This window comes from Chelonus insularis, unplaced genomic scaffold (genome assembly GCF_013357705.1).
Source record: "Chelonus insularis isolate UGA/USDA-ARS -01 unplaced genomic scaffold, ASM1335770v1 contig_568_pilon, whole genome shotgun sequence".
NCBI classification, from domain to species: Eukaryota; Metazoa; Arthropoda; class Insecta; order Hymenoptera; family Braconidae; genus Chelonus; species Chelonus insularis.
The window spans coordinates 822,216-846,552 of record NW_023276647.1 but is presented as its reverse complement, the minus strand read 5'-3'; the positions used below and the strand labels follow the sequence as shown (position 1 = coordinate 846,552).

Genomic DNA, 24,337 nt, shown 5'->3' with positions numbered 1-24,337 from the left:
CTTAATAAAAATCTTAAATAATTACCATCTTAATCTTAAAAAAAGTTATTGTGATCTAGATTACAATTATTTTAACTATTTATTATAGTTACGACAATTACAATTTTTTATCTAATTATTAATAATTAATTTAAAATATTAAATTCATCCATAATAATTTGCAAGTTATATAAATTCTTTTTGAATCCAATCTCTTCAAATTATATGATAATAAATAATAAGAAGTGATAGTGAAAAAAACTTTATGTCATACATAATATATTTTTCGCATTATCACAGCGCAAACATGTTTATGAGAAAAAGTCACGAATTTACTTGATAAGCAATGGATGTTAATGAACAAAATGATACAAAGTAATCATAAATAAATTTATAATTATCTTTGATAGCTTTGTACTATTAGTTAAATTATTTTCTAAAAAATATATTCTAAAATTAATAAATTTCATTTTGTTACATAAAAAAGTCTTGACAGTAATTATCATTGTCATTTATTGATTCATGAGTAAAATTATCTCAAAGTCATTGAATGAAGTAATAATGATGAGAGAAATAAAATGTTGATTAGTGAAGTTATTTGTATATTTGCACAATTCATCAAAGGTCGGTAGGTCTTTTGCGATTAAACCCACAGAATTTTGGTATAAAAGCTTGAATGGCACAGTGAACTGGCATCCTCCTCTTGTTGGTGGTTCGCGAAACATTACCGAAGAGGAAAGTTTACAACCGCAAAGATGTTCAAGGAGTTCTTGGTGTTGGCCATCTCGGCCTTGTGCCTGACTCAGGCATTTACTGAAACCCACACTGCTGACATGGAGTTCCTCCACAAGCAGAAGAAGATCTACGACTTGTTCTTCTACGTTGATCAGTACAAACTTGAGGGAAGCGAATGGTACGAGGTTGGCAAAAGCTATGACATCTCAGCTAACATGGAAATGTACAATGACAAAGTAAGACTAGTTTTTAAAAAAAATTTTTTAATATATTTGAAAGAATATGAAAAAACATTCGAAACATGAACTTGAATTTAATAATTTTTCCATTTTTTTTAGATGGTTGTACGTGAATTCTTGTACAGATTCAAGTTGGGTTTCCTTCGCCGTGGAGCCCTCTTCTCTGTATTCTATGAAGAACACCGTGAAGAACTTCGTATCTTGTTCAAACTTTTCTACACTGCCAAGGACTTTTCCACCTTCTACAAGACTGCCTGTTGGTGTCGTCATTACATGAACCAGGGAATGTTCATCACTGCTCTTTCCACCGCTGTGATGTACCGCCCTGACTGTAAATACATCGTATTGCCACCAATGTACGAAGTCTACCCACATCTCTTCTTCGACAATGAAGTTATCCAAGAAGCTCACAAATACATGATGTCTCATGGTAAAAATCCTAACCAACATTAAAATTCCCTTTATTGAAATGACTTTTTTATTTAAGTAATATTCATTAATTCCCTCAGGATACAAGCAATTCTCTGGAGAACACGGATATGACACCTACGTCATTGACTACAACTCTACCGCTTCATTCATGAAGTACTTCATGGACCCAGAATACAAACTCTACTACTTCACCGAAGATGTTGGTCTTAACAACTACTACTACTACATCCGCAGCTTGTTCCCATTCTGGATCACCATCAAGGACCTCGAATTACCAAAACACATCCGTGGAGAACTTTACTACTATGTCCACCAACAGTTGATGGCTCGTTACTACTTGGAACGTCTCAGCAACGGTTTTGGAGAGATCGAAGACTTCAGTTTCTACAAATCCTTCGCCCCTGGCTACTACTCCTCTTTGGTCTATGGCAATGGTGTTTCTGTTCCAAGCCGTGAACCATACTCATTCGTACCTTACTACAAATACAAATACGTCAAGGAAGCCGAGAACATTGAAAGCCGCATCTTGGCTGCCATTGACAGTGGATACGTCTATGACTACGAAGGAAAGAAATACGAACTCTACTCTCCTGAAGGGATTGAACTACCTTGGAAACATCATTGAAGGTAACTACGACTCCTGCAACCCACGATTCTACGGTGCCATCGACGCTCTCTACAGAGACATCTTCGGCTTTAACTATGACTGCAAGAGCAAACACTGCTTTGTCCCAAGTGCCCTTCAATTCTACTCCACCAGTCTTCGTGACCCAGCCTTCTACTACTTGTACAAGAGAATCATCGGCTACTTCTACAGATACAAATGCAACTTGCCATCATACAGTCACAGCGAATTGGAATTCCCAGGTGTTTACATCGAAGATGTTAAGGTTGAAAAACTCTACACCTTCATGGAACCATACGACTACTTCATCAACAACGCTGTCACTGTTGATAGCTACAAGAGTGGAATGAACTTCGACATCAAGGTCAAGAAATACCGTCTTAACTACAAACCATTCACCTACTATTTCAACATTAAGAGCGACAAAGCAACCAAGGGTATGGTGCGCATCTTCTTGGGGCCATCTTACGATGACTACTACTTCAAGGAACCCAACTACTTCTATTACAACTGGTACGAATTCGTTGAACTCGACAAATTCTCCGTCGACTGTAAGTACTCTTTTTTTTCATTCTTTGCTCTAAGCTTAATTTTTTCATATTTTTTAAAATTCATATTTGATGATTTTAGTGAAACCTGGAATGAACACCATTGAGCGTCTCAGCACTGACTCTTACTACACCGCCAAAGACTTCGTCGGAAGTGACTACTTCTACAAGAAACTCCTTAAATCCATTGGTGGAAGTGAACCATTCACCTACTCTGGTAAATACTACGGATTCCCCAACAACTTATACCTTCCTAAAGGTAAAGCTGGTGGTATGCCATACAAACTCTTCGTCTTCGTCTATCCATTTGAGGAAAGCAAGATGACCACCTTCGACTTCCCACTCTTCGGCAAGATGTTCTACGATGGCAAACCATTCGGTTTCCCATTAGACAGACCCATGTACCCATGGTACTACGATCTCAGCAACATGTACTTCAAGGATGTATATATCTATCACAACGATGATTATTATGGTGATTATTACCAACACGAGTACTCTTACAAACCTGCCTACAAAGAGTTCTCCTACAAAGACTACAAAAACTACAAAGACTACCCTTATGAAAAATCTGCTCCATTCGAACACAAATACGAACACAAATATGAGCCCAAATACGAACACAAGTATGAAGGTGGTGAGAAACCATACTACTTCAACAGCCACAAATCCCACATGTACTAAAGTTTAAGACATGATGTTTCTAGGGGTATTTGACCAGTAATTTGATACTTAAGTTTATGCTTAGTATGCTGAACTTTTGTAATATTTTTGTAAATCAACTTTGAATAATAAAAAAATTTCTTTGGACTATATTTATCTGATTTTAATTTGCTCTATACCTCATATTCCTTAATATTTTAATAAATTTTACATCAAACCATACTTATAAATTATAAATAATTTATTTTGAAATTGAATTTCAATATAATTAAATAATTTGCATTTACTATTAATAAGAAGAATATCTGATGAGAAATGATAATAAGAAAAGACAATTTATTTATAGTTCGCAAAGCTGATTAATATTATCCTTATAGTATTGTTAAATAAGATAATTTAATTAAAATAAAATTTACTGAGATTGGAATTTCTGTATTCATAGAATTCTTGTATTTATAGATGTTATGAAGGCATTGTCTTAATAATCTATATTAGCTTCAGGTAATTAATAATGCATTGCAGTAAATTTGTTTAATAAAAGCGATGTCCATAAATTATTTATATCAAAATTTTTTTATAGTACATTAAAATATAATATTCATGTTATCAAATAATTTTCCTAAATTATTTTTTATCATTTTTAAGCTACCATTTTATCAACGTCATTTATTCCAACTGTTCAATAAAAATTTAAATAAAAATTATTTCTTGATTTATTTTTTATCCTTTCCTTTCAACTATAATTAATTTAGAAATAAGTAATCATGCTAGTAGATGTGTGATAAAAAACAACAATCATAAATTTTATGTTAAGATTGATTAAATTAAATAAAGTTGGAAAATCTAGATAAACATTAACAAATTGAAGTATTAAAAAATAAGGGATATAATAGATGTTATTGAATTGAATATTTATTTTATTTGTATGAACATGAAAAATAACAACTTAAATAAGAATTGTTTTAGACGTTTAAATATTTAAAAAATGATACATTTATGTACCAGTAACTTTTTGACAGCATGAAAGTTTCTAGATGTTTCAATCTCATATCTTATAAATTAATGAAAATATCTAAATAAAAACAAAATAAATAAATCGCATGAACTACCCGATAAGTCTTTGATCCGAATGAAAGTAGATATTTTTACACCCGGATTTTAACAAAATTAAAGAGTTAAAGGTCAATTGATGGAAATAACTATCTCCAAAATGTTAAATATTTTTCCAATCTTATCAGTCACTTGTGAAACTACAGTGATACACAATTGTTCTCTATCTCCACGAATGTCAAGGGTGAATGTCAATCAAGGGATATATAAAGATGTAAATGAATTTAATGGATGCGAATAGTAAGACGAAGCTCGAGGTGGAATCGTCGGTGGAATTTTTAAAAATGCTGAGAAATATCGTGGTTTTGGCCACGGCCTGCCTCTGCTTGGTGGCAGCGCACAAGCAAGCTGATGTTCACACTGCTGATAAAGCCTTCTTGGTCAAGCAGAAGGATCTTTACTCTCTATTCTGGCATGTTGATCAGCCAACTACTGTAAATGCTGATCTCTATCAGGTTGCACGTTCTTGGAGCATCGAAGAACACATTGACTCTTATGTAAATCAGGTAAAGTATTTTTTCTACTTTTATATTGTCAAGATGGTTTTGGGGTTCATTCGATTATAGTTTCAATAATATTTAATACAAATGTTTATTTTCAGACTGTTGTTCATGATTTCGTGCTCCGTTACAAGCATGGTCTTCTCCACCGTGGTGCTGTGTTTTCAACTTTCCACCATGAACATCTTGAAGAAGCTGTCGCTCTTTTCAAATTATTCTGGTATGCCAAGGACTACGAAACCTTCTACAACACTGCCGTATGGGCTCGTTTTAACGTCAATGAGAAACTTTTCACCTATGCTCTTGCTGTAGCTATCATTCATCGTCCTGACACTAAATACATTCATCTTCCTCCTCTCCATGAAATCATGCCACACTTCTTCTTCAACAATGAAGTCATCCAAGCTGCTTACTACGCTAAAATGGGAGATTCCAGTAAGTAAATTTAACTTATTAGAATAAAAATAATAGATTTTCAAAGTTTAAAAAAATTTTTTTTGTAACTTGTTTAGGTGTCAAAGCTGCCGTCAGTGTTAAATACCGTGAAGGTGGTGATGTTATTATCCACTCCAATTACAGTGGTTGGTATTTGACTCATGAGCATACCGATGAAAAATTGAACTACTTCACTGAAGATGTTGGTCTCAACTCCTACTACTTTACCTTCGTCCATGACTATCCTCATTGGATGGACAGCGAAACTCATCATCTTCAGAAAGAAGTCCGTGGAGAACTCTACTACTATGGACACAAACAACTGTTGGGTCGTTACTACCTCGAACGTTTGTCCAACGACATGGGAGAAATTGAAATGATTGATTGGCATGAACCTATCATCACTGGCTACTATCCAAGCATCCACCATGCCAATGGACTTCCATTCCCCCATAGACATTCATACAGCCATGTTCCTCATCACAAATACGATTTGGTTCATGTAAGTATTTCTTTTATTTTCTTCTTAACATGTTCGCACAATGATAACAAAAAGTTAATCTCGATTACAAATAAGAAAATTTTAATTTCTTTTCAATGAAACATTGACCTTTAGTTTTATAAAAAAAATTATTTATTAAAAATTGAAGTATATAACAGGAAAAAATAATATAATCTAAATATAGCATATCTTTGTTATTTATATTAAACTAATATTGGTTTTGTAGGATGTTGAGGAATACGAAACTAGAATTCATGCAGCAATCGATTTTGGATACGTCTATGATCACAGTCACCCACCCAAACCAGTAGACATTTACACACCTGAAGGTTTCAACATTCTTGCCAACATTATTGAAGGAAACGCTGATTCTATTAACGTACACTTCTACGGTAGCATCGACCATCTCTGCAGAAAAATCCTTGGTTTCGGCCTGAGTCCCATTGACAAACACCATATCCACCCCAGTGCTTTGGAATACTACGTCACCAGTCTTAGAGACCCAGCATTCTGGCGTATCTACAAAAAGATCGTTACTTACTTCTTAAAATACAAAGAACATTTACCCACATACACTCATGAAGAGCTGACCTTCCCCGGAATTAAGATTGATTCAGTAGCTGTTGACAAACTTCTTACTTACTTCGAGCACTACGACTCTGAAATTAGCAATGGAGTGCCAGTATCTACTCACAAAGATGCTGAAACGACTTCCATCAAGGTGCGTCAACACCGTCTCAACCACAAACCCTTCACATATCACATTACCGTCAACAGTGACAAAAATGTTAAAGCTGTTGTTCGAGTATTCCTTGGACCCAAATTTGATCACCACGGACATGAAATCGACTTTGTTGACAACTGGGTCAACTTTGTGGAACTTGATCAATGGGTTGTTGATCGTAAGTATTAGAAATCATTGCATTTATGACGAAACAATATTTAAAACAGCGCTAATAATTAAATTAATTTTTTTTTTAGTTAAATCTGGTATCAATAAAATTGAACGCAGCAGTCACGAGTCTATCTATGTAGTTCCTGATGAGCCTAGTGGTGTAGTCTACTGGAAGAAGCTTGTTAAAGCCATTGAAACTGGCGAAGCATTCACCTATTCCAGCCAAGTTTATGGCTTCCCTGATCGTCTCATTTTACCAAAGGGTAAAAGAGAAGGTCTCCCACTTAAACTCTTCGTTTTCATTAGTGAATTCGATGAGAACCACGTTGTCAAAATGGACTCACCAGTATGGGGAACCACTGTTGTTGATGCTAAACCCATGGGATACCCATTGGACAAACCTGTTGTTGCTCACAGTTTCCATGTTCCTAACGCTTACTTTAAGGACGTTGTGGTCTTCCACAAACACGTTGAAGAACTGAACCTTACTGTTTAATTGTTTAAGTGTATTTTCATTCAATTTATATGTAAATGAGTATACTTAGTTTTATAATTCTTTGAAATATATTGAACCAATTTCATTTATAATATTGTTGTTTTTTTATTCAGTTATTGTTCTTGACGAAACCTGTGACCTTTAATATCATTCAATGCTAATTAAAATGGGAATAAAAGTAGATTTATTTTTCTTCCATCTAAAGCTAAGAATTAACTATCCGGAAATAATTGTTAGCTGAATAATTTAAAATTGAGAAATATGTTTTTGAATGAATTAGAAAAAAATTATGTAATTATGATAACTCATTTTTCAGAATAAAGAAAAAAATCAGTTCAATTTTATCAGCAGACGAAACAAATTAAATGATTGATGTAAACATGGGGTACCTTATCATGTATTTGCTACAATTTATAATTTTAATCAAAACATTAAATTTATTAGAATTTAATACGACTGAATAGAATAACAAATATAAAAATAAATTTTTTAACATCTAAATTAAAATATTCTACCAAATAATAACATAAATAAGAAAGCAGTTGAATAAATATTGATAAGTATGGTTTTTATACTTGTATTTAATATACTGATCACGTTCAAAATATGTGCACGAAAGCGATTGATGACAATTTTTAGATGTTGATAATAATATTTTTCTACAAAGTAGTATCTACCCCTTTTGTAGATAAAATATTGTTTTTATGACAAATGTTAGTTTTTCAAGTGCACTTTATGACCTTTAGTCTGATACATGATTATTACCTATCACCGTCCTATAAAAGTCTGAAAGCTAGGGGGAACTAATGATTCTTAGTTTTTCTTCCAAGTGCGACATAAGTCGCACATAGTTTTTAACTACTCCTTAGAAATACTAATTAAATTACAATGTTAAAGCAAGTATTTTTACTTGCTTGTGTGACTTTTATAGCTGTTGCTGCTGAGGGTGGCTTTTATTATACAGAAGTGACTGCTGATAAAGACTTTTTGCTCAAACAAAAAAAAATTTACAATTTATTCTATCATGTTGGTCAGCCAAATCTTGTTAATCAAGATTTATACTCAGAAGGACAAGCTTACAGTATTGAAGCCAACATTGACTCTTACACCAATAAGGTATTGAAATATTAATGTATTAATTTTTTTTTGGTAATATTAATTATTATTCTAAATATTAATGAATGTTTTTGAACTTTCAGGATGCTGTAAACTACTTCCTGGAGTTGTACAAGTTTGGACTGCTTCCGAAGGGTGAACTCTTTTCTCTCTATTACCCAAAACTCTTAACAGAAACTAAAGCTCTTTTCAAACTGTTTTATTATGCCAAGGACTTTGATACTTTCTTTAAAACTGCTCTGTGGGCTCGTGCCTACATTAATGAAGGCGAATTCCTTTGCGCTCTTTACCAAGCAGTTATTCGTCGACCTGACACTTTATATATCCAACTTCCACCTCCATATGAATTCTACCCATATGCCTTCTTCAACTCTGAAGTCATCGAAGCTGCAAAGAATATTAAACTGCTCAACAGGATTGGTAATATATTTATTTGTATCATAATTCATTTTATTCCAAATAAATTCTTTTCTATAATTCATACGAATTCTAGACAATCCAGACAGCAATTCCTATATTATTCGAGGAAATTATTCTGGATGGTATTTGAATCGCGATTATGATATTGAGATGAAACTAAAATACTTCCTTGAAGATATTGGATTAAATACTTATTACTTTTTCTTCCGTCAAAATAATCCTTTCTGGTTGAGCTCTGAGGAATTAGGTCCCTCGGGAGAAATTCGTGGTGAAGAATACTTATATGGACATCAGCAACTTTTCAATCGTTACAACCTTGAACGATTGGCTAACCACCTAGAGAAGATTGAAGATTTTGATTGGGGCTCTGAATTTTATCCAGGTTATTATCCAACTATGGTTTATCACAATGGTCTGCCGTACCCTCAACGTCCACATTGGAGCAAGATTCCTCACTACAAGTATAAATTCCTTTTCGTAAGTATTATTTAAAAAATACAATCAAGTTATGAAGTTTATAATTATAAAACATTTTTTTCTTTCTGCAAAGGCTATACGTGATTATGAGCTCCGGATTTCTGCTGCCATTGACTCAGGATTCATACTTGGTGCCAATGGTAAACATCACAGCATATATACACCAGAGGGTTTAAATATGTTAGGCAATTTAATTGAAGGAAATGAAGACTCATGTAATAAAGACTTTTATGGAAGCATTGACTTCTTTGCCAGAAGAATTCTTGGCTTTAATTTGGAGCCGAAATCTCCTTATCAAGTAATACCCAGTGCACTGGAATCATCCTTCTCTTGTATGCGAGATCCAGCATTCTATCGTTTATATAAACGAATCAGTTACTTTTTATACCGATATAATTTGCGTAAAAAGCCGTATACCAAAGAAGAGCTCGTTTTCCCTGAGCTAAAAATAGAGTCTGTTGCTGTAGATAAGTTGCTAACATACTTTGATGACTTTGATGCAACAATCAGCAATGGCTTACCAATAGCAAGTCAGAAAGAAGCTGAATTAATGACTATTAAAGTACGACAACAACGTCTTAATCATAAACCATTTACTATTCACATCACTCTTAATTCTGACAAAGCTCAGAAGGTCGCTATTCAAATATTTATGGGACCAAAATACGATGCACAGAATAATCTTCTAGAGTTTTCTGAGAGCTACAAGTACTTTTATGAATTTGATTACTGGATCACTGATGGTAAGTATCTTGAGTTAATTTTTTTATCATTCAACATTCTTTTCTGAATATTTGTCTTTAAGTGACTATGGAACCCAACCCTTCTTTTTAATGAAAATAGCTTTCTTGATATTATCTCTCAAGTAATAGTTTTACGCACATCCATTATTTTTATCTTTCATAAACACTTAGGAAATGAATTATGCTTGAAGAAGATAATTGCAGTATTGCGATAAAAAACTATATTATAATAAACTTTTTAGTGGCTGCTGGTAGCAACAAACTTGAACGCAATAGCCACGACTTTTTCTTCCTGATGCCAGACAAGGAACCTAGTGAGATTTTCTACAAAAGAATCGAGAAAGCACTTGAAGGCACTGACCAGTTTACTTACAAACAGTATCTCTACGGCTTTCCCGAACGTCTTCTTCTACCTAAAGGAAGAAGAGGCGGTTCTCCCTATCAACTATTTATCTATGTTAGTCCAGTCAACGAACTCTATGACTACAAGTCTCGAGTATTCGGAAACTATCAGTTTAATAAAAAATGCATTGGATTCCCACTCGATAGACCCATCTATTATCCTTATTTCCAAGGACCTAACATCTTCTTTAAAGACATCATTATTTATCACAAATCTGATATTGATCCCAATGCCACCAGTTAAATTACAATCACATTTTAAAATTTCCTCCATATTCGACGTTTGGAAGATTATCATAATTTATGTCACTATTTTTTTAATGACCAGTGGAATGCTTTATTTTACTGCGTTTTTTTTCCTTAGCTTCGTTAATGTTTTCTTTAATGTGACTTTGACTAAATAAAAATTTTTTGCACTGATGAATTTTTTTATTTCTCCAGGACGTTTGTATTATCCGTTGCTTTGCCTGTTCATAGTCGTTTTTACGTCACAATGTAACTGTACTGTCAGATATAACAGTACATCGATAGAACGCAGGGATACTCCCACAATTGAATTCATTTATTCTTTATATTGTGTGCATTCATTTGAGTGAGAAAAAGTATTACATAAATAATGCCACAATTGATTAGACAATCACCTTAGATCCGCTTTCTTCTTCGATGATGATCTACCACAGATTAATGGATAAATTATGTAACTGATGTAATCAATGATTGAAAGGTACAGAAAAATTTCAAGAGTGAAAAATTTCTTTATAATTGATGAAGTGATAAAATGACTTAACTGAGTACAGTGCAAGGACCGGATTTTTCAAATAAATACCTGATGATCAAGATCTCGAGGCTTCCGGAAGTTTAGCTCGATCTTGTAGTCGGTCAAGGTCAAACATGTTTGGAGTGGATTACCAAGCAAAGTTGAAAGAATGTGGAACGTTAACCTGTAGTCCGGGGGGACATACAGACAAGGAGCAGGTAGAGGAAGGTGCCGTTTACATTCGAAGTTGAGTTCAAGATCTTCAGTATTGCCATGACCGTCAAGACTTGAAGAATCATCAAGTGAGACTCAGACATTTCTAGCATTATTTTTTATATCATTTCATTTCTGAAAGTTCATTTAAATCATCATTATGGAATTCAAACCATTTGTTGTAAGTTCATTTTTTCATTATTTTCATCAATTTATATTAAAATAATTAAATATTCATCATGCTCTAATAATTAAAAAAAAACTTGATCAATCAACAATCACTTCAGAAATATTTAATAGATATGTTGAGCTTGTATAGCATTTGAATGTGATAAAAAATAGATTGCCAGTAAAAAAAAGTTGATAAAAAATAAAAATAAAGAATATTGTGTGTTAGATATTATTTGTTATTGAATGTCTGGACGAAAGGTTATTATTATTTAACTGATCGAAGATAATAAAAACAGAATGATATAATAATTAAAATGTTTTCAAGTACTTAATCATTATGCAGGTCGGATTGTTGCATTTATTATTAACTTCCGTGTTTGTCGATACCGGTTTTGAAAGTATCGTCTTGGTAACTGTAACAGTGGATCTATAATGTACACGAGCAATAACAGTTACTTGATTTTTTTAGGCTTGATCTATGAAGTAGTTATAGACTAAATTGAAGAGCCTCGTCTACTGTATTAGTCTTATAAATAACTTTCAATCGGTCATTTAAATGTTGTTATTTACAAGTAGGTTAACATCTTCCTCTTCAATAAATCCGGTTATCTAGAAATAAATTGCTACATAGTTCTATGAACTTGTGCTTAATTATTATTACCATGTAAAAACAAGAATCAAACGAAACATTTTACATGAAACTTATTAATTTGCACAGTAGGTATATTTTATGAATAAAGCTATCACGATGATCAATTATTAAAGAATTGTTTTGAAAATATTTGCTTAATTATGACTATAAAAATGAATTATTTATTTTTTTTTTTTCAGTTGATATTAATGTGTTTTTCTGCGTTTGCTGATCCAAATCCAAGTAAATTAGGTTTGCAAATAAATGACTCATCAACCATGCCAGAAGAAGAACCACCAGAAGGATATTATGCTTTTATTGAATCACCAAATGCTGAACCACCAAAACTACGACCACCTCCTTACATAGATAGTGATAAAGAATGCTATGGTACAGAACAATAAAAGCTCTAGATAGAAATAGAAAAGTTTGAGTTTTTAGAAATATAAAAATATATTTAATCTTTTATATTGAAGAGAATAATCTCTTTATGCGATTAATTTATAAAATAATCTTTCTAGATACTGGAAAACAAGGCCAAGGTTTTGTGTCAATACACAATGTTTGTGGAGATTTGAATAAAGGATACATACCTAGAAATCCAATGAAACAAAACGTTGCTGGCTCATCATATCCATTGTAAGATTAATATTATTTATTTTCTTCAATTGATTTGCCTTAAGAAAAAACATTCTAGTGATTTACTATATTTTTTAATTGTTTAATCAAGTGAGCTGATAAGAAACCACACACTCAAATTTTTGAGTAAAACAGTACCCATACTTAAAGCAGATGATTCATTGCCAAAAGTTGCTAAAGTTCAACCGTTTTCTCAAAACTCGTAAGTACAGTTATAACAAGATCTATCCATATTTAGGTACACTATAATTTATTATCAAGATACGATTTACTATTTAATATAGTTAAAACATTGTATTTACAAATAACGAATATTATTCTCAGCCATTACTAATAAATCAAATAATTTTTATAAAAAAGATATTCATTTTATTTACAATTGCTTGTATTAATAATTAAAAAGACATAAATATTTAAATAATGAACTTCATTACAAATTCAAATAATACTGATGTTTATCAATAATAATACATTAAATAATCAATAATTTATTACTGAATTATCAGAGTCCATACCAATGAGAAACGCAGCCGAAGCAAACGATCAGCAGAATCAAACACAGATGCAAATCGAAGTGGTCGTAAATTTTGTGAGAACGGTAGTGGAGTGTAAGTAATTTCTATGTGATAAAGAAGTTGATAACATGATCAATGTAATTAATGAGCAATAATTCATAACACAATATTACATGACTGAAAAACACTTGCAGTGTCTGCATGCTGTACAAAGCTATTCAGGGAGAACCATTAACTTCATCTGTTGTTGAACGAAGAGATGAACCAATATCACCTGAATATCGTCAGCGAACTCCATCTCAAGAGAAACCTGAATACACTGGACCACCAACTCCATGTCCGGCGAAAGTAGAATATGCTACTCCAGTTTTTGCTAAAAATTATCAAGGAATCTGGCGTTATGTTGTTCAAATTCCTTATGAAGGATATTTCACTCAAACTATTGAATTAACGAGATGCATGTATGTATCAATTATTTTGTAGAATAGTTACTGATTGCTCTTAATTTTGAACTAAATGATAGAGTTTATTTAGAACTAGAAAGCTACTAGAAAGAATAATAATTGATGGTAACATAAAATGATTCATCATGTTTACAGGCAACCTAAGTGCCATTACTTAGATGGTGGCTGTCTATCATCACCAAGATGGACGAGTCTTCTAGTAGCGGAAATATTTTACCCAGATACTTTCCTCGAGGAAAACCAGAACGGCAAATTCCCAGGTCCAAGAGAACCAATAGCAGGCTCACCACCACCTGTTCATGATTATCAGAATTTCCAGATGTATTTGCAAAAAAGAGCTGGAGAAAATGAAGGACGCAGTAGTACAAGTCAACAACACCATTGTGATGGAGTTGATGATATGGGCTGTTTCCAGGTGAATATTTATATATAATTATTCTATTGTTCAATAATTAATGAACTATTAAATGATAAAAAGATCATATATATTAATAAGGATATGGGAATTTTCCTATTATGATTGATAACTGCAATCAAGGAAATATTATTAATTACCTTTTAATTATTCTCAGGTTCGTCTCTATTATGACTGGTTCTTAGTACCTGGAAGCTGTAAATGCTGGAGACCTGATTACTTTAATCGTTATGTTCGTCGCACTAGCATAAGCTCTGATTTGTAAATCTAATTTTTGCTATCTTGTTTGAAGATAAAATACTAATGACTTTAATTACTTGGATTAGAAGTTGTGGAAATTTTAATTTTCAATTGTTTTCCAGCTCTACTCAGCGAAGTAATTATACTTGATAGTAATTTAAAAAAAAAACGACTGATGATTGCTGTAGTTTAGTATTATACGGATTGTAAATTTAGATTCTAGTGTATGTAGACTACAAATTAACAATTAAGTATTTTATTGTATTTTTTCATTTAATAAAACTTTTTTATTTCTAGTTAAGATTTAGTCACATGATTTATGTCAATATCTAGATTCATGTTGATTTGTTTATTCATGAGCTTTCTTACTCATGAGTGAATAATTAATGATTAATAATTCAAATAAATAAATAAGTGAATAAAACTGGTAATATAGGGTGGAGAAAAATTTCAATCAATGAACTTCTTTGGATGTTTTTTGTTATTGGGAAGTTTATACAAATTAATAGTTGAGGATGGTGTCAATACTTGAATGATTCACACTTTTCATCCTCAACGATAAAATTACTGGAATCAACTGGATTTCCAAGTGATTTTATCAAACCATCAAGGGTTTCGTCAGCTGTAGAATAAATATTCCACGATTTTTCATAATTTTATATCATTAAAAAAATAGATAAAAATTTAAAATATTTTCAAAATTTAGAAAGCAGACAGGAAGTATAATAAAAATCTAAATAAAGGTCATATACACAAATAATAGTGGTTCATGGTTTTCAAGTTGTTTTAGTAGAATATTAATACTTATATATAAAATAATTCATGTTTTGTCCTTTATCAGAGAAAGGTTAATCCATGGATATACTCATTACGTAGTCTATCCGAATAAAAAAATTTTCCTCGTAACTACTGGTTTCTCCTTCGGCCACTTGTCATGTGACAATTTAATTGAAATCAGTTAACCTCAGATCTCTCGATTTCTACAGTCTACATACTTATATACACCGCGTGACTTTTCTCGAACTCGCATCACGTGCCTTCAATCTTGTAAAGCTCGCGCAAAACATTTAATTCTGCTTCAAGAACAACTACTGATGTCAATAACCGTATTCTTAGCAGTATTTATCTCATATTATTTGCAGTATCATTTTTCCTAAGCTTGATAACAATCACTGCTAAATGAATTTTGTAAACAGGAAAAGATCAGTGAGTAATTAACAATTAACAATACTTAATAAGATGATAAGTATTCTAACGAAAATTGTTATTATGGTAATCAATGTGCAATTATAATTATTCGATATTTTAATAAATAATTTTTATTTAGTAATAATTTATGTGTATTAGTCGTTGATAGTAAAATCAATATTGATATTTTATTCACTGGTAGAATTGCAAAAAAAATTTAAGTTTCTTTCTTTACAGGACATATATAGATATCTAATAATAGATCAAAAAGAAATGATAAAATTTGACAAATAATATCATTAGAAAAATTTTTAATCAAATATATTTGAAGAATATTTACAAGAAGATAAGGAAAGTATATGTTTGATTCTCGTGATTCTCACGAGATCAGTAATTGAGTCATCTTATATTTGTCAGTAAACACAAGATGTTCAAAAACATGATATCGTTTATATCCTGGTAGTCGAAATTTATATTTTCTTCTTAATTAAACCTAAACAAATTCAATGACAACCAATTTGAATTTTTTATCGAGGAAATGTAAAAAACCATCAATCATTAATCATGCAAATAAAATATAAACACACATTTGTCTGACATGTTTGATGAGTCGACTTACAGGTGCTAACATTGACTTTGCATCTGCACAATTTATGGATATAATAATATAATAAAACGCTACTTATCCGAAGGACTTGGAATTAATTGCTAATTTACAAAAAAAAACAATAGTAAACATAATTAAAATTTGACATATCTGAGTTAATAAAGTATTTAAAGCGACCTGAATTTTCGAGTTGTCAACATGATAATTCTTTTGTTTACCGTGGATTGTAATATTTAATTAAGTGTAACATATCAATAATCTGTTAATAAATTTTTTAAGAGTATTCTATTTCATTATCTATGACTACAATACACATTAATATTTTTTTAATGAAATTCAAATCATTTGTCAAACATTGGTATTTCCTTCTTCATTTAATTTTAAAAATTATTTAATACAAGATAAATTTTTTCTCTGAATAGTTTCACGTGATCCTTCTTAACTTTCCTGAATTCTAAGAAAAATCTTTGATGCATTTATATTATATCTGCAACCGACGATTTTGTTCATTCAAGTGGAAGAAAACTTCTAACACACTTTCCAATAGTAATATTTGCTCTAAACTAATTGCATTGAGTAATCAAAATGTATGTAAAGATAATTTTAATCCAAGATGATCAAATAAAAGAAAAAAAAATAATAATCATTACAATAACTTATTATCAACCTTTTGTATCCGAAACATTTTATATTTCTTATCTAGTTGAACCAATTGAGTGAAGCAATTTAAACATTCTATGTGAAATATATTTCTATTGTTAATTATTTAAAATATAGCAAAATGCAAGTCACGAGACACATAGCATAGATCCCAATCGGGTGCTTAAAGATATTTTAAAGTTGCAATCCGTTTGTTCTCCAGTGACGTCAACAAAAGTGCCGACGAAGAGGGGATTCACAGACACAAAAGGGCAAGAGAAGGGGACGTTGTCTTACGATACAGGAAAACACACTTGGAGATTCGTTCTAGCCATTTAAATGACGGAACGCACGTCGTGTGGGATCAGTTTTTACTTCAATCCCGAAAAGTGACAATTGTAGACAACACTTTACATTAAAAATCAATTTAATCAAATAGTTCTTATATACTTCACGTATTGACTTTACATTTCGTGGATTTTTTTTTTAATTTTCTATTATTCAGAAACGTGTTAGAAATATTTAAAAATTTTTCTCCTAATTATTTAAATAAGTGTTAGAAATAGTGAACAGTTGAAAGAAAATTAAATATTATTTTAAATATAATTTCTAATTATTTTAACTTGAATTCAACATATTTTTTCTTAGAGTTTACAAATTTTTGAAAACGAATTTGGAATTAAAAGTAAATTAATGATTGAATAGATAAAGATTGCTACTATGTGAATGCAAACAAAAATAAATACCATTGTAAGGTGTGGTACTGCATGGTACAATTTTGTATTCATACAAGGTAATATTTAAAGCTTATTTATCACGTGTTAATAAATATTTACAATTATTAATTCACAATCAGAAATCGTTTTCTCGTTACTTCAAATAATTAACAATCAATCATTCAATTACTCAACAAAAAATAATTTCATAGATAATTTTCAATTTACACCCAAAGAACATACTAACTGGTATCGAGTAGCATTTTATAGTGTCTGACACATAATAGACTGTACCACTAGAGCGTAAACTAATATTTGATTTATCACCAAATAAAAGAACTTATCTAAATTATTTTTTTTCATTTAACCAATATCTTGATTCAAAAAAATGTATTATTACTACAATCTTACACTCTGTCTCAGCTAATTGATTAATTAAACATATCTCGAAATGATTAATCGTCCATCAAAAGCATAAAGGAAACTTGATCGCATCGGATATCGAATCACATAATAAGCATCATTTGTGTCGATGTTTGCTGAAGAAAAATATTTCTTTATCATCCAAAATACGTAACAGAGAATTTTCCAAAACTATGCCATGGTTCTTCTATTGATCGGTTATCAAAGAAAAATGAATCTAAAAGTTACGAAACAGTCCGATTATTACGTAAAATAGTCGCAAATATTGCTTCTCTTTTTTAAAGATCACGTAATCGACTAAAATATATACACATGTTACACGAACTAGTGCACATTTCCAATGGCAAATGGATATAAATGTGTTTCAAGATCCACAAGAGTGCTCACACGTGTATACGTACTTGAGTAGAAACGGAAAGACAAAGATAACATCAGCGCCTACCTGTCTATTAATTTCTTTGGACTTGGATTGCTCGTAAAGTGTCAGGGTCTTCGAACTATCATCGTTTTCCTGCTTCTTCCATACTACTCAACACATTCCTTATCAATCTAAACTCACTCGATTGATGTTAAAGTATTTATTCATCATCAAATATTTACGAGAGTTTCTAAAAAAACAATCTAGAATCATTATAACTTACTTCTCACTTGTCAAAAAGTCACGAGGTTGATAGCAGTTCATTATTTATTTTTTTCCATTTTTATTTGATTAGATAAAAAAACGATTCCTTTTATTTTCAACGATTTCATTTTTACGTTATTACTTATTCATTAGTGGTTTGACAACTAACTGAAATTATACGTTGTTATACCTGATGAATTTTTAGTGTCCCTCAAAACAATATCAATTCGTTACTCACACGCGGCATCTATCCATACATGATCCACGTGCTGCTATTTATTCTTTGATTGGTTACATTTATTGATGATTCGACTTGATCAATAATAATAAGTAAGAGTCCATTAGTAGAAATAAATATTAATAACTGACTGATCATTTGATTGATTAAATGATTCAACAATAATAAATCCATAAATCACTTTGTTGCTGAAGTTATTTGTTCTAGAATGTCATTTTTGAAAATTCACCGATATTGACTTTGTTTTCTTCTTATTTACAGCTGTCATTAAAATTGTATACTCGTTTGAATGTTTGTTTATCGCATTTTTCTGTTTATTCTTGAGTTAATAATTAATATAAAAATTTGCTTAACATAAACCGCAGTTTATCTAAATTATCCTAGATGAGTATTCTTTGATTTATTACTATTCAGATAATTCCAATTCACCTTGAGAGTCTAGATGACGAAAATATTTGTCATATTGAATGATCTAGATTGTAGAAAATAGAATGATAACAGAAAAGGATCAATGTTTATATAACAATCATAAATAATAGGATTTATTTTTATCAAGTGTAATTTTTGATGTCAATTATGTGACAATTATGTATATGGTTATGAATAATATTGTGTATTAAAAAATTTTGTTGATGTTATAAATGAGAATGAAATGAAATTGACTGTATTCAACGTTTATATTGTAGTGAACTCGTGAACGTCGGATGAAAACGTGTTGGTTGTGGAAGAAGAAAAAACCTTGTTGCAAAATCAAAAGATATAAGGTATCTCGATGATTCAGATATGAGGAACGGAAAAAAAGTCAATGAAATAAACGGAAAAACCATGGTTGGATACATTAATGAGGGTATGCATGACTCTCAGGGAAACATTAATATTGATAAATTCAGCAATAATTATAAAATTCAAGACTCCACCTACGAACAACGTGCTGACATTCAAAGTTCTTATGACCTGATCTGTAAGTTTACAAGTTTATCATTATTATAAATTATTTTTGAAAAATCAATCTAATATTTTTTACTTCAAAAAATGACTTTGTTCATTTTTAAATGTCAATCACAAATTTGATAATAATTTTATTAATTGATTCCTCTTGCATTCAACGAGGATATTTTAAAAGTGAGTCTGTAGTATTAAGAACAAAAAATAAAATAATCATAATGCATACAAACATAAAAAAAAACAATTATAAAATATCGTTAACATTGACAATGAAAACAATATGGCAAAATGAATAATTCATGTAATTTTTCAATAGTGACGGAAGAACCAAATAATGTTGGTGGAAAACAAAGAACCAACATCTTGAAGTCAGCTTTCCAGTACACAGTGCATCGTGTTAAAAAATCGTGTACGAGGAAAACTTTACATAGGAGGCTGCCAATTTTTCAATGGCTGCCGAAGTATAACGGAGATGATGCTCTTGGTGATATTGTTGCTGGTATCACTGTTGGACTCACTGTCATTCCACAGTCTTTAGCTTATGCTAATGTCGCTGGACTACCTCCTCAAGTAATTTAAAAACTTAAACGTTGATAAATAAACTTTTTTTTGCTTTCAACAATACTAATTAATTGTTTTTTATTTAATATGTTTGCAGTATGGATTATATGGTAGCTTCTTAGGGTGTTTTCTTTATATATTTTTTGGATCTTGCAAAGATATTCCTTTCGGACCGAGTGCCATAGTATCATTGTTAACATTCCAAACAGTAGGCCACTTAGATTCGCCAGTTCCACACGCTATTTTGTTGTGTTTTTTATGTGGAATTATACAATTATTCATGGGAATCTTTGGTCTAGGTGAGTAATTAATTATAAAATATATTGTTGCTAATGAGTAATTATTACAAGTAGTAATAGTCTTACTACAGTCATAACCAGGTTTCTTTATCAAAAGCACAAATAGTTAAAATTATTTAATGTACTTAATTCATTAAACTTGAACTGCCTATGATTCATCAAGATTAACGTGTAACTTGATAAAATCTTTTGTAATAGAAAGAGCAACGTAAAATTCCATTCATGACAATAATGTTCTAGAAACTTATCTAAGTTCTCTTTCACTCAACAGAAAATTTAAAAATTTCTCAACTTTTAATTATCATTTAATACATATAAATTATCACTTGTACAAGAATTTTCATTATTGTACTACTTATTGGATAATGTCTAATTAATTTATGTTTTTATCAAAATTAGGTTTCCTTATCGACTTCGTATCAGGTCCTGTAAGTTCAGGGTTCACATCTGCAGTAGCTTTAGTCATTGTAACATCCCAAATTAAAGATATTCTTGGAATTCCTGTCGTAGGATCGTCATTTGTGAACATTTGGCAAAGTATTTTTACAGAAATTCATAAAACGAGGCTTTCAGATACAGTTTTAGGATTTTCTTGCATTACATTGTTGCTGCTTCTCAGAGTAATTAATTAGAAAATATTTATTTATTGATTAAAAAATTACTTAATGCTAACAAGATACTGAATATCGAATTATTTCTCAATTTATTAGGCAATTACAAACATCAGAATTGGCCCTGCCGAAGAAGAACAACGAAATACCAAACATAAAGTGTTCACCAAAATGATTTGGCTTATTGGAACATCTAGAAATGCTGTGATGGTTGTACTCTGTGGAGTACTAGGATATAGTTTTACTTCAAGCCCATTCAAATTAATAGGTAAGTATTTCATTTAAATCAATATAATTAAAGAAAATTAAAGATTCTATCAGCATTATTGTGATACTTATTTTAATGAATATAGGCTATTTACCTGGTGGGTTGCCAAGTGTTCAAATACCACCTTTTGGATTCACAAAAGAGGATAATTCAACAGTTACATTTGTTGAAATGTGTTCAAATTTAGGCAGTGGAATTCTCATTTTGCCACTAATTGCTTTAATGGAGGATGTAGCAGTTTGTAAAGCTTTTAGTGAGTTGATAATTATTTTAAACTATTTTCATTGTACAAGTTTTATTATCTTTAATTGTTTATGCTGTACTGAGAATTTTTCTTCAAAGTTGCATTACTCTTAAATTTTTTTAGGTAATGGAAAATCTATTGATGCTACACAAGAGTTGATAGCAATTGGAATATCGAATATCGGTTGTTCCTTTGTTCAAGCTTTTCCTGGTACTGGCTCACTTAGTAGAAGTGCTGTTAATAACGCTTCTGGAGTGAGAACTCCACTTGGTGGACTTTATACTGGTAAATAACATTTTAATTACTTTTAAAATATTACTTACTTATTATTCAGCAATTTTCATAAATTGTTTTACTTGATTTAAAATTTAAAATTTTCAATATTTCTATTTAATAGGTATTCTGGTTATTGTCGCTCTTTTATTTCTCACACCTTATTTCTTCTACATACCAAAAGCATGTTTAGCAGCAATTATAATATCTGCAGTCATTTTTATGGTCGAAGTGAAGGTGATAAAACCCATGTGGCGAACAAAAAGTGAGTAAAAATCTATTTTTTAATGTTTGGATAATAAATCAAAAAAATATTTCATTAATTTCCATAAGAATTACCGTAAAATTTACATACTATGATATCTGAATTTAATTAAAAGAATCATGTGACTCTACTGTTATAAAAAAAAATTTTAATTCATTATAATTCCGATAAGAATGCAAAATAAATTTTAATTATTCATAATAACTATATCTATAAATAAAAAATGATTTATTCATGCAATTTTTTCTAGAATCTGACCTGATACCAGGCGTAGCAACATTTATTGCGTGTCTAGTTTTACAATTAGAAGTTGGAATTCTACTTGGGATAGGTCTAAATATTTTATTCATCCTCTATCACGCTGCGAGACCAAAAATCTCGCTAGAAAAACTTCAGGTAAATACCAGATTTTTTTCACCTATTTCCATTACTATCAATTGACTCTAGCCATTGATTAACTTTTAATGACTCACATGTTACTTAAATGGTTATTCATATATGTAATAATTATTTTATAATGATTATGACTGATGCAATACTTAACATGTGACTTTTTTATAGTATAAAAACATTCCTTCATCCTCATTAACATTACTATACATAATAATATCTATCTGTTATTATTTTTTATATAATAAACAATCCTGTTTTTCTATCCCTGTCATTTAATGTCTCAATCCTGCCAATTATTTAATCATCTTTTTATTACTTATTTATTATTATTACCTACTACTAGTTCTAATTTTATTTAATTATTATTTATAGAGCTGCTGTGGTGTAGAGTATCTCATGTTAACACCAGATCGTTGTCTAATTTTCCCATCAGTCGACTATGTAAGAAATCTAGTAACAAAGTACAGTCGTTGCACCGGAAATACATTGACCCCTGTTGTAATTGACTGTTCACACATTTATGGAGCTGATTATACAGCAGCTACAGTAGTGGAAAGCCTGTCAAGAGATTTTGCATTACGTGGTCAGCCACTATTTTTTTACAACCTGAAACCTTCAGTCTATGCTGTCTTTGAAGGTGTTGAACCTGCTGATCTTATTGTTTATTATACACAAGATGCTCTAGATGATCTTTTGAGAGAAAGAGGATACTTGAAGCAAGACAAACCAAATCCTTCACCAGCGTAGTCTTTACAACTTAAAAATATAAGTTAATTTATTAGTACGACAATAATATTTATTTTTTTTATTGAAAAAAATCGCTAGATAGTTCAAAACTATTTTTAATGTTAAGACATAAGAAGACGCATTTATGTGGATGTTGAAATTTGTTGAAAAATTTTTCTGCATAAAGTAGAATGTCCATAGGTCTGTCATATCGGTTAATTGTTCGAACTCAAGATAGAAATATTGATAAGTCATAGATAAAATCAATAATAGCGATTATGATGATTGACTTTGTTGTGAATTTATCGTCAATATAATTCATATAATTAATTAATGACAATGATACAATGTATATGCAAATTCTTACGTTAAAGAGTTGAAAAATTTACGAAAACATATTTATAATCGTTTCTGCATGATCCATTACGTCCATAATTAATTTATGTAATGTTAGGATGTTTATAATCCGATAAGCATTTTTGAAGAGAATTTTATGTGAACCTTTGCACTATGTTATGAATCTATTATAATTTCATAAAAATGATAGATTTACTTATGCTAGATAGTTTAATAGTTTAACTAATTGATTTATTTAAAAATATATTAGAAAAATTTTTAAGTTCATTATAAAATGTAGTATTAACAGTATTTTACATGTATCTGAATGTTCAATTTGGAAAACACTGTGATAATTTTATAATAAAATAAGGATAAAATATTGTTATTAATTAGGATAAAAATAACGAAATAAAACTGTTATATTGGCAGAAATATATACATATATTTTTAAAAATTATTTTGTTTAAATGATATGGTGTACAACCTGATATTAAAAAATTATAAATCACATTTTTTTTCATATTATTATTGTTAATACATTAATAATACGTTATCAATATTATTTCAAAAGTCTTGGCAAATTTCTATAATAAATAAAATGACATTGATTTTGAATAA

General features: G+C 30.6%; 4 protein-coding genes across 4 annotated transcripts; all 4 read left to right on the top strand.

The window, feature by feature from the left end:
• The first annotated feature begins 668 nt into the window (after window positions 1-668).
• On the top strand, window positions 669-3,373 carry LOC118070319 (arylphorin subunit alpha). The gene is given in 5 exon segments (XM_035088865.1): window positions 669-950; window positions 1,053-1,383; window positions 1,463-1,992; window positions 1,994-2,561; window positions 2,641-3,373. Coding segments are annotated over 5 exon segments (2,247 nt in total). The 5' UTR covers window positions 669-734; the 3' UTR covers window positions 3,243-3,373.
• Window positions 3,374-4,577: 1,204 nt separating this feature from the next.
• Window positions 4,578-10,561, top strand: LOC118070207 (uncharacterized). Its single transcript, XM_035088661.1, has 10 exons — window positions 4,578-4,837; window positions 4,933-5,266; window positions 5,344-5,768; window positions 5,995-6,670; window positions 6,750-7,157; window positions 8,043-8,275; window positions 8,359-8,695; window positions 8,769-9,172; window positions 9,246-9,915; window positions 10,158-10,561. Exons 1-10 carry the CDS (start codon window positions 4,616-4,618, stop codon window positions 10,559-10,561), a joined length of 4,113 nt encoding a protein of 1,370 aa, XP_034944552.1. The 5' UTR covers window positions 4,578-4,615.
• Window positions 10,562-11,209: 648 nt separating this feature from the next.
• Window positions 11,210-14,663, top strand: spz6 (Spaetzle domain-containing protein 6). The gene is made up of 8 exons (XM_035088701.1): window positions 11,210-11,468; window positions 12,290-12,479; window positions 12,611-12,728; window positions 12,820-12,930; window positions 13,235-13,336; window positions 13,438-13,704; window positions 13,843-14,122; window positions 14,280-14,663. The coding sequence occupies exons 1-8, from the start codon at window positions 11,448-11,450 to the stop codon at window positions 14,385-14,387; spliced, it is 1,197 nt and encodes a 398-aa protein (XP_034944592.1). The 5' UTR covers window positions 11,210-11,447; the 3' UTR covers window positions 14,388-14,663.
• A 2,734-nt stretch (window positions 14,664-17,397) lies between these two features.
• Window positions 17,398-24,085, top strand: Esp (Epidermal stripes and patches). The gene is made up of 11 exons (XM_035088784.1): window positions 17,398-17,589; window positions 19,482-19,756; window positions 20,057-20,310; window positions 20,399-20,600; window positions 21,000-21,220; window positions 21,311-21,479; window positions 21,565-21,732; window positions 21,847-22,008; window positions 22,121-22,261; window positions 22,512-22,657; window positions 23,027-24,085. The coding sequence occupies exons 2-11, from the start codon at window positions 19,579-19,581 to the stop codon at window positions 23,399-23,401; spliced, it is 2,016 nt and encodes a 671-aa protein (XP_034944675.1). The 5' UTR covers window positions 17,398-17,589; window positions 19,482-19,578; the 3' UTR covers window positions 23,402-24,085.
• Window positions 24,086-24,337: the final 252 nt, after the last annotated feature.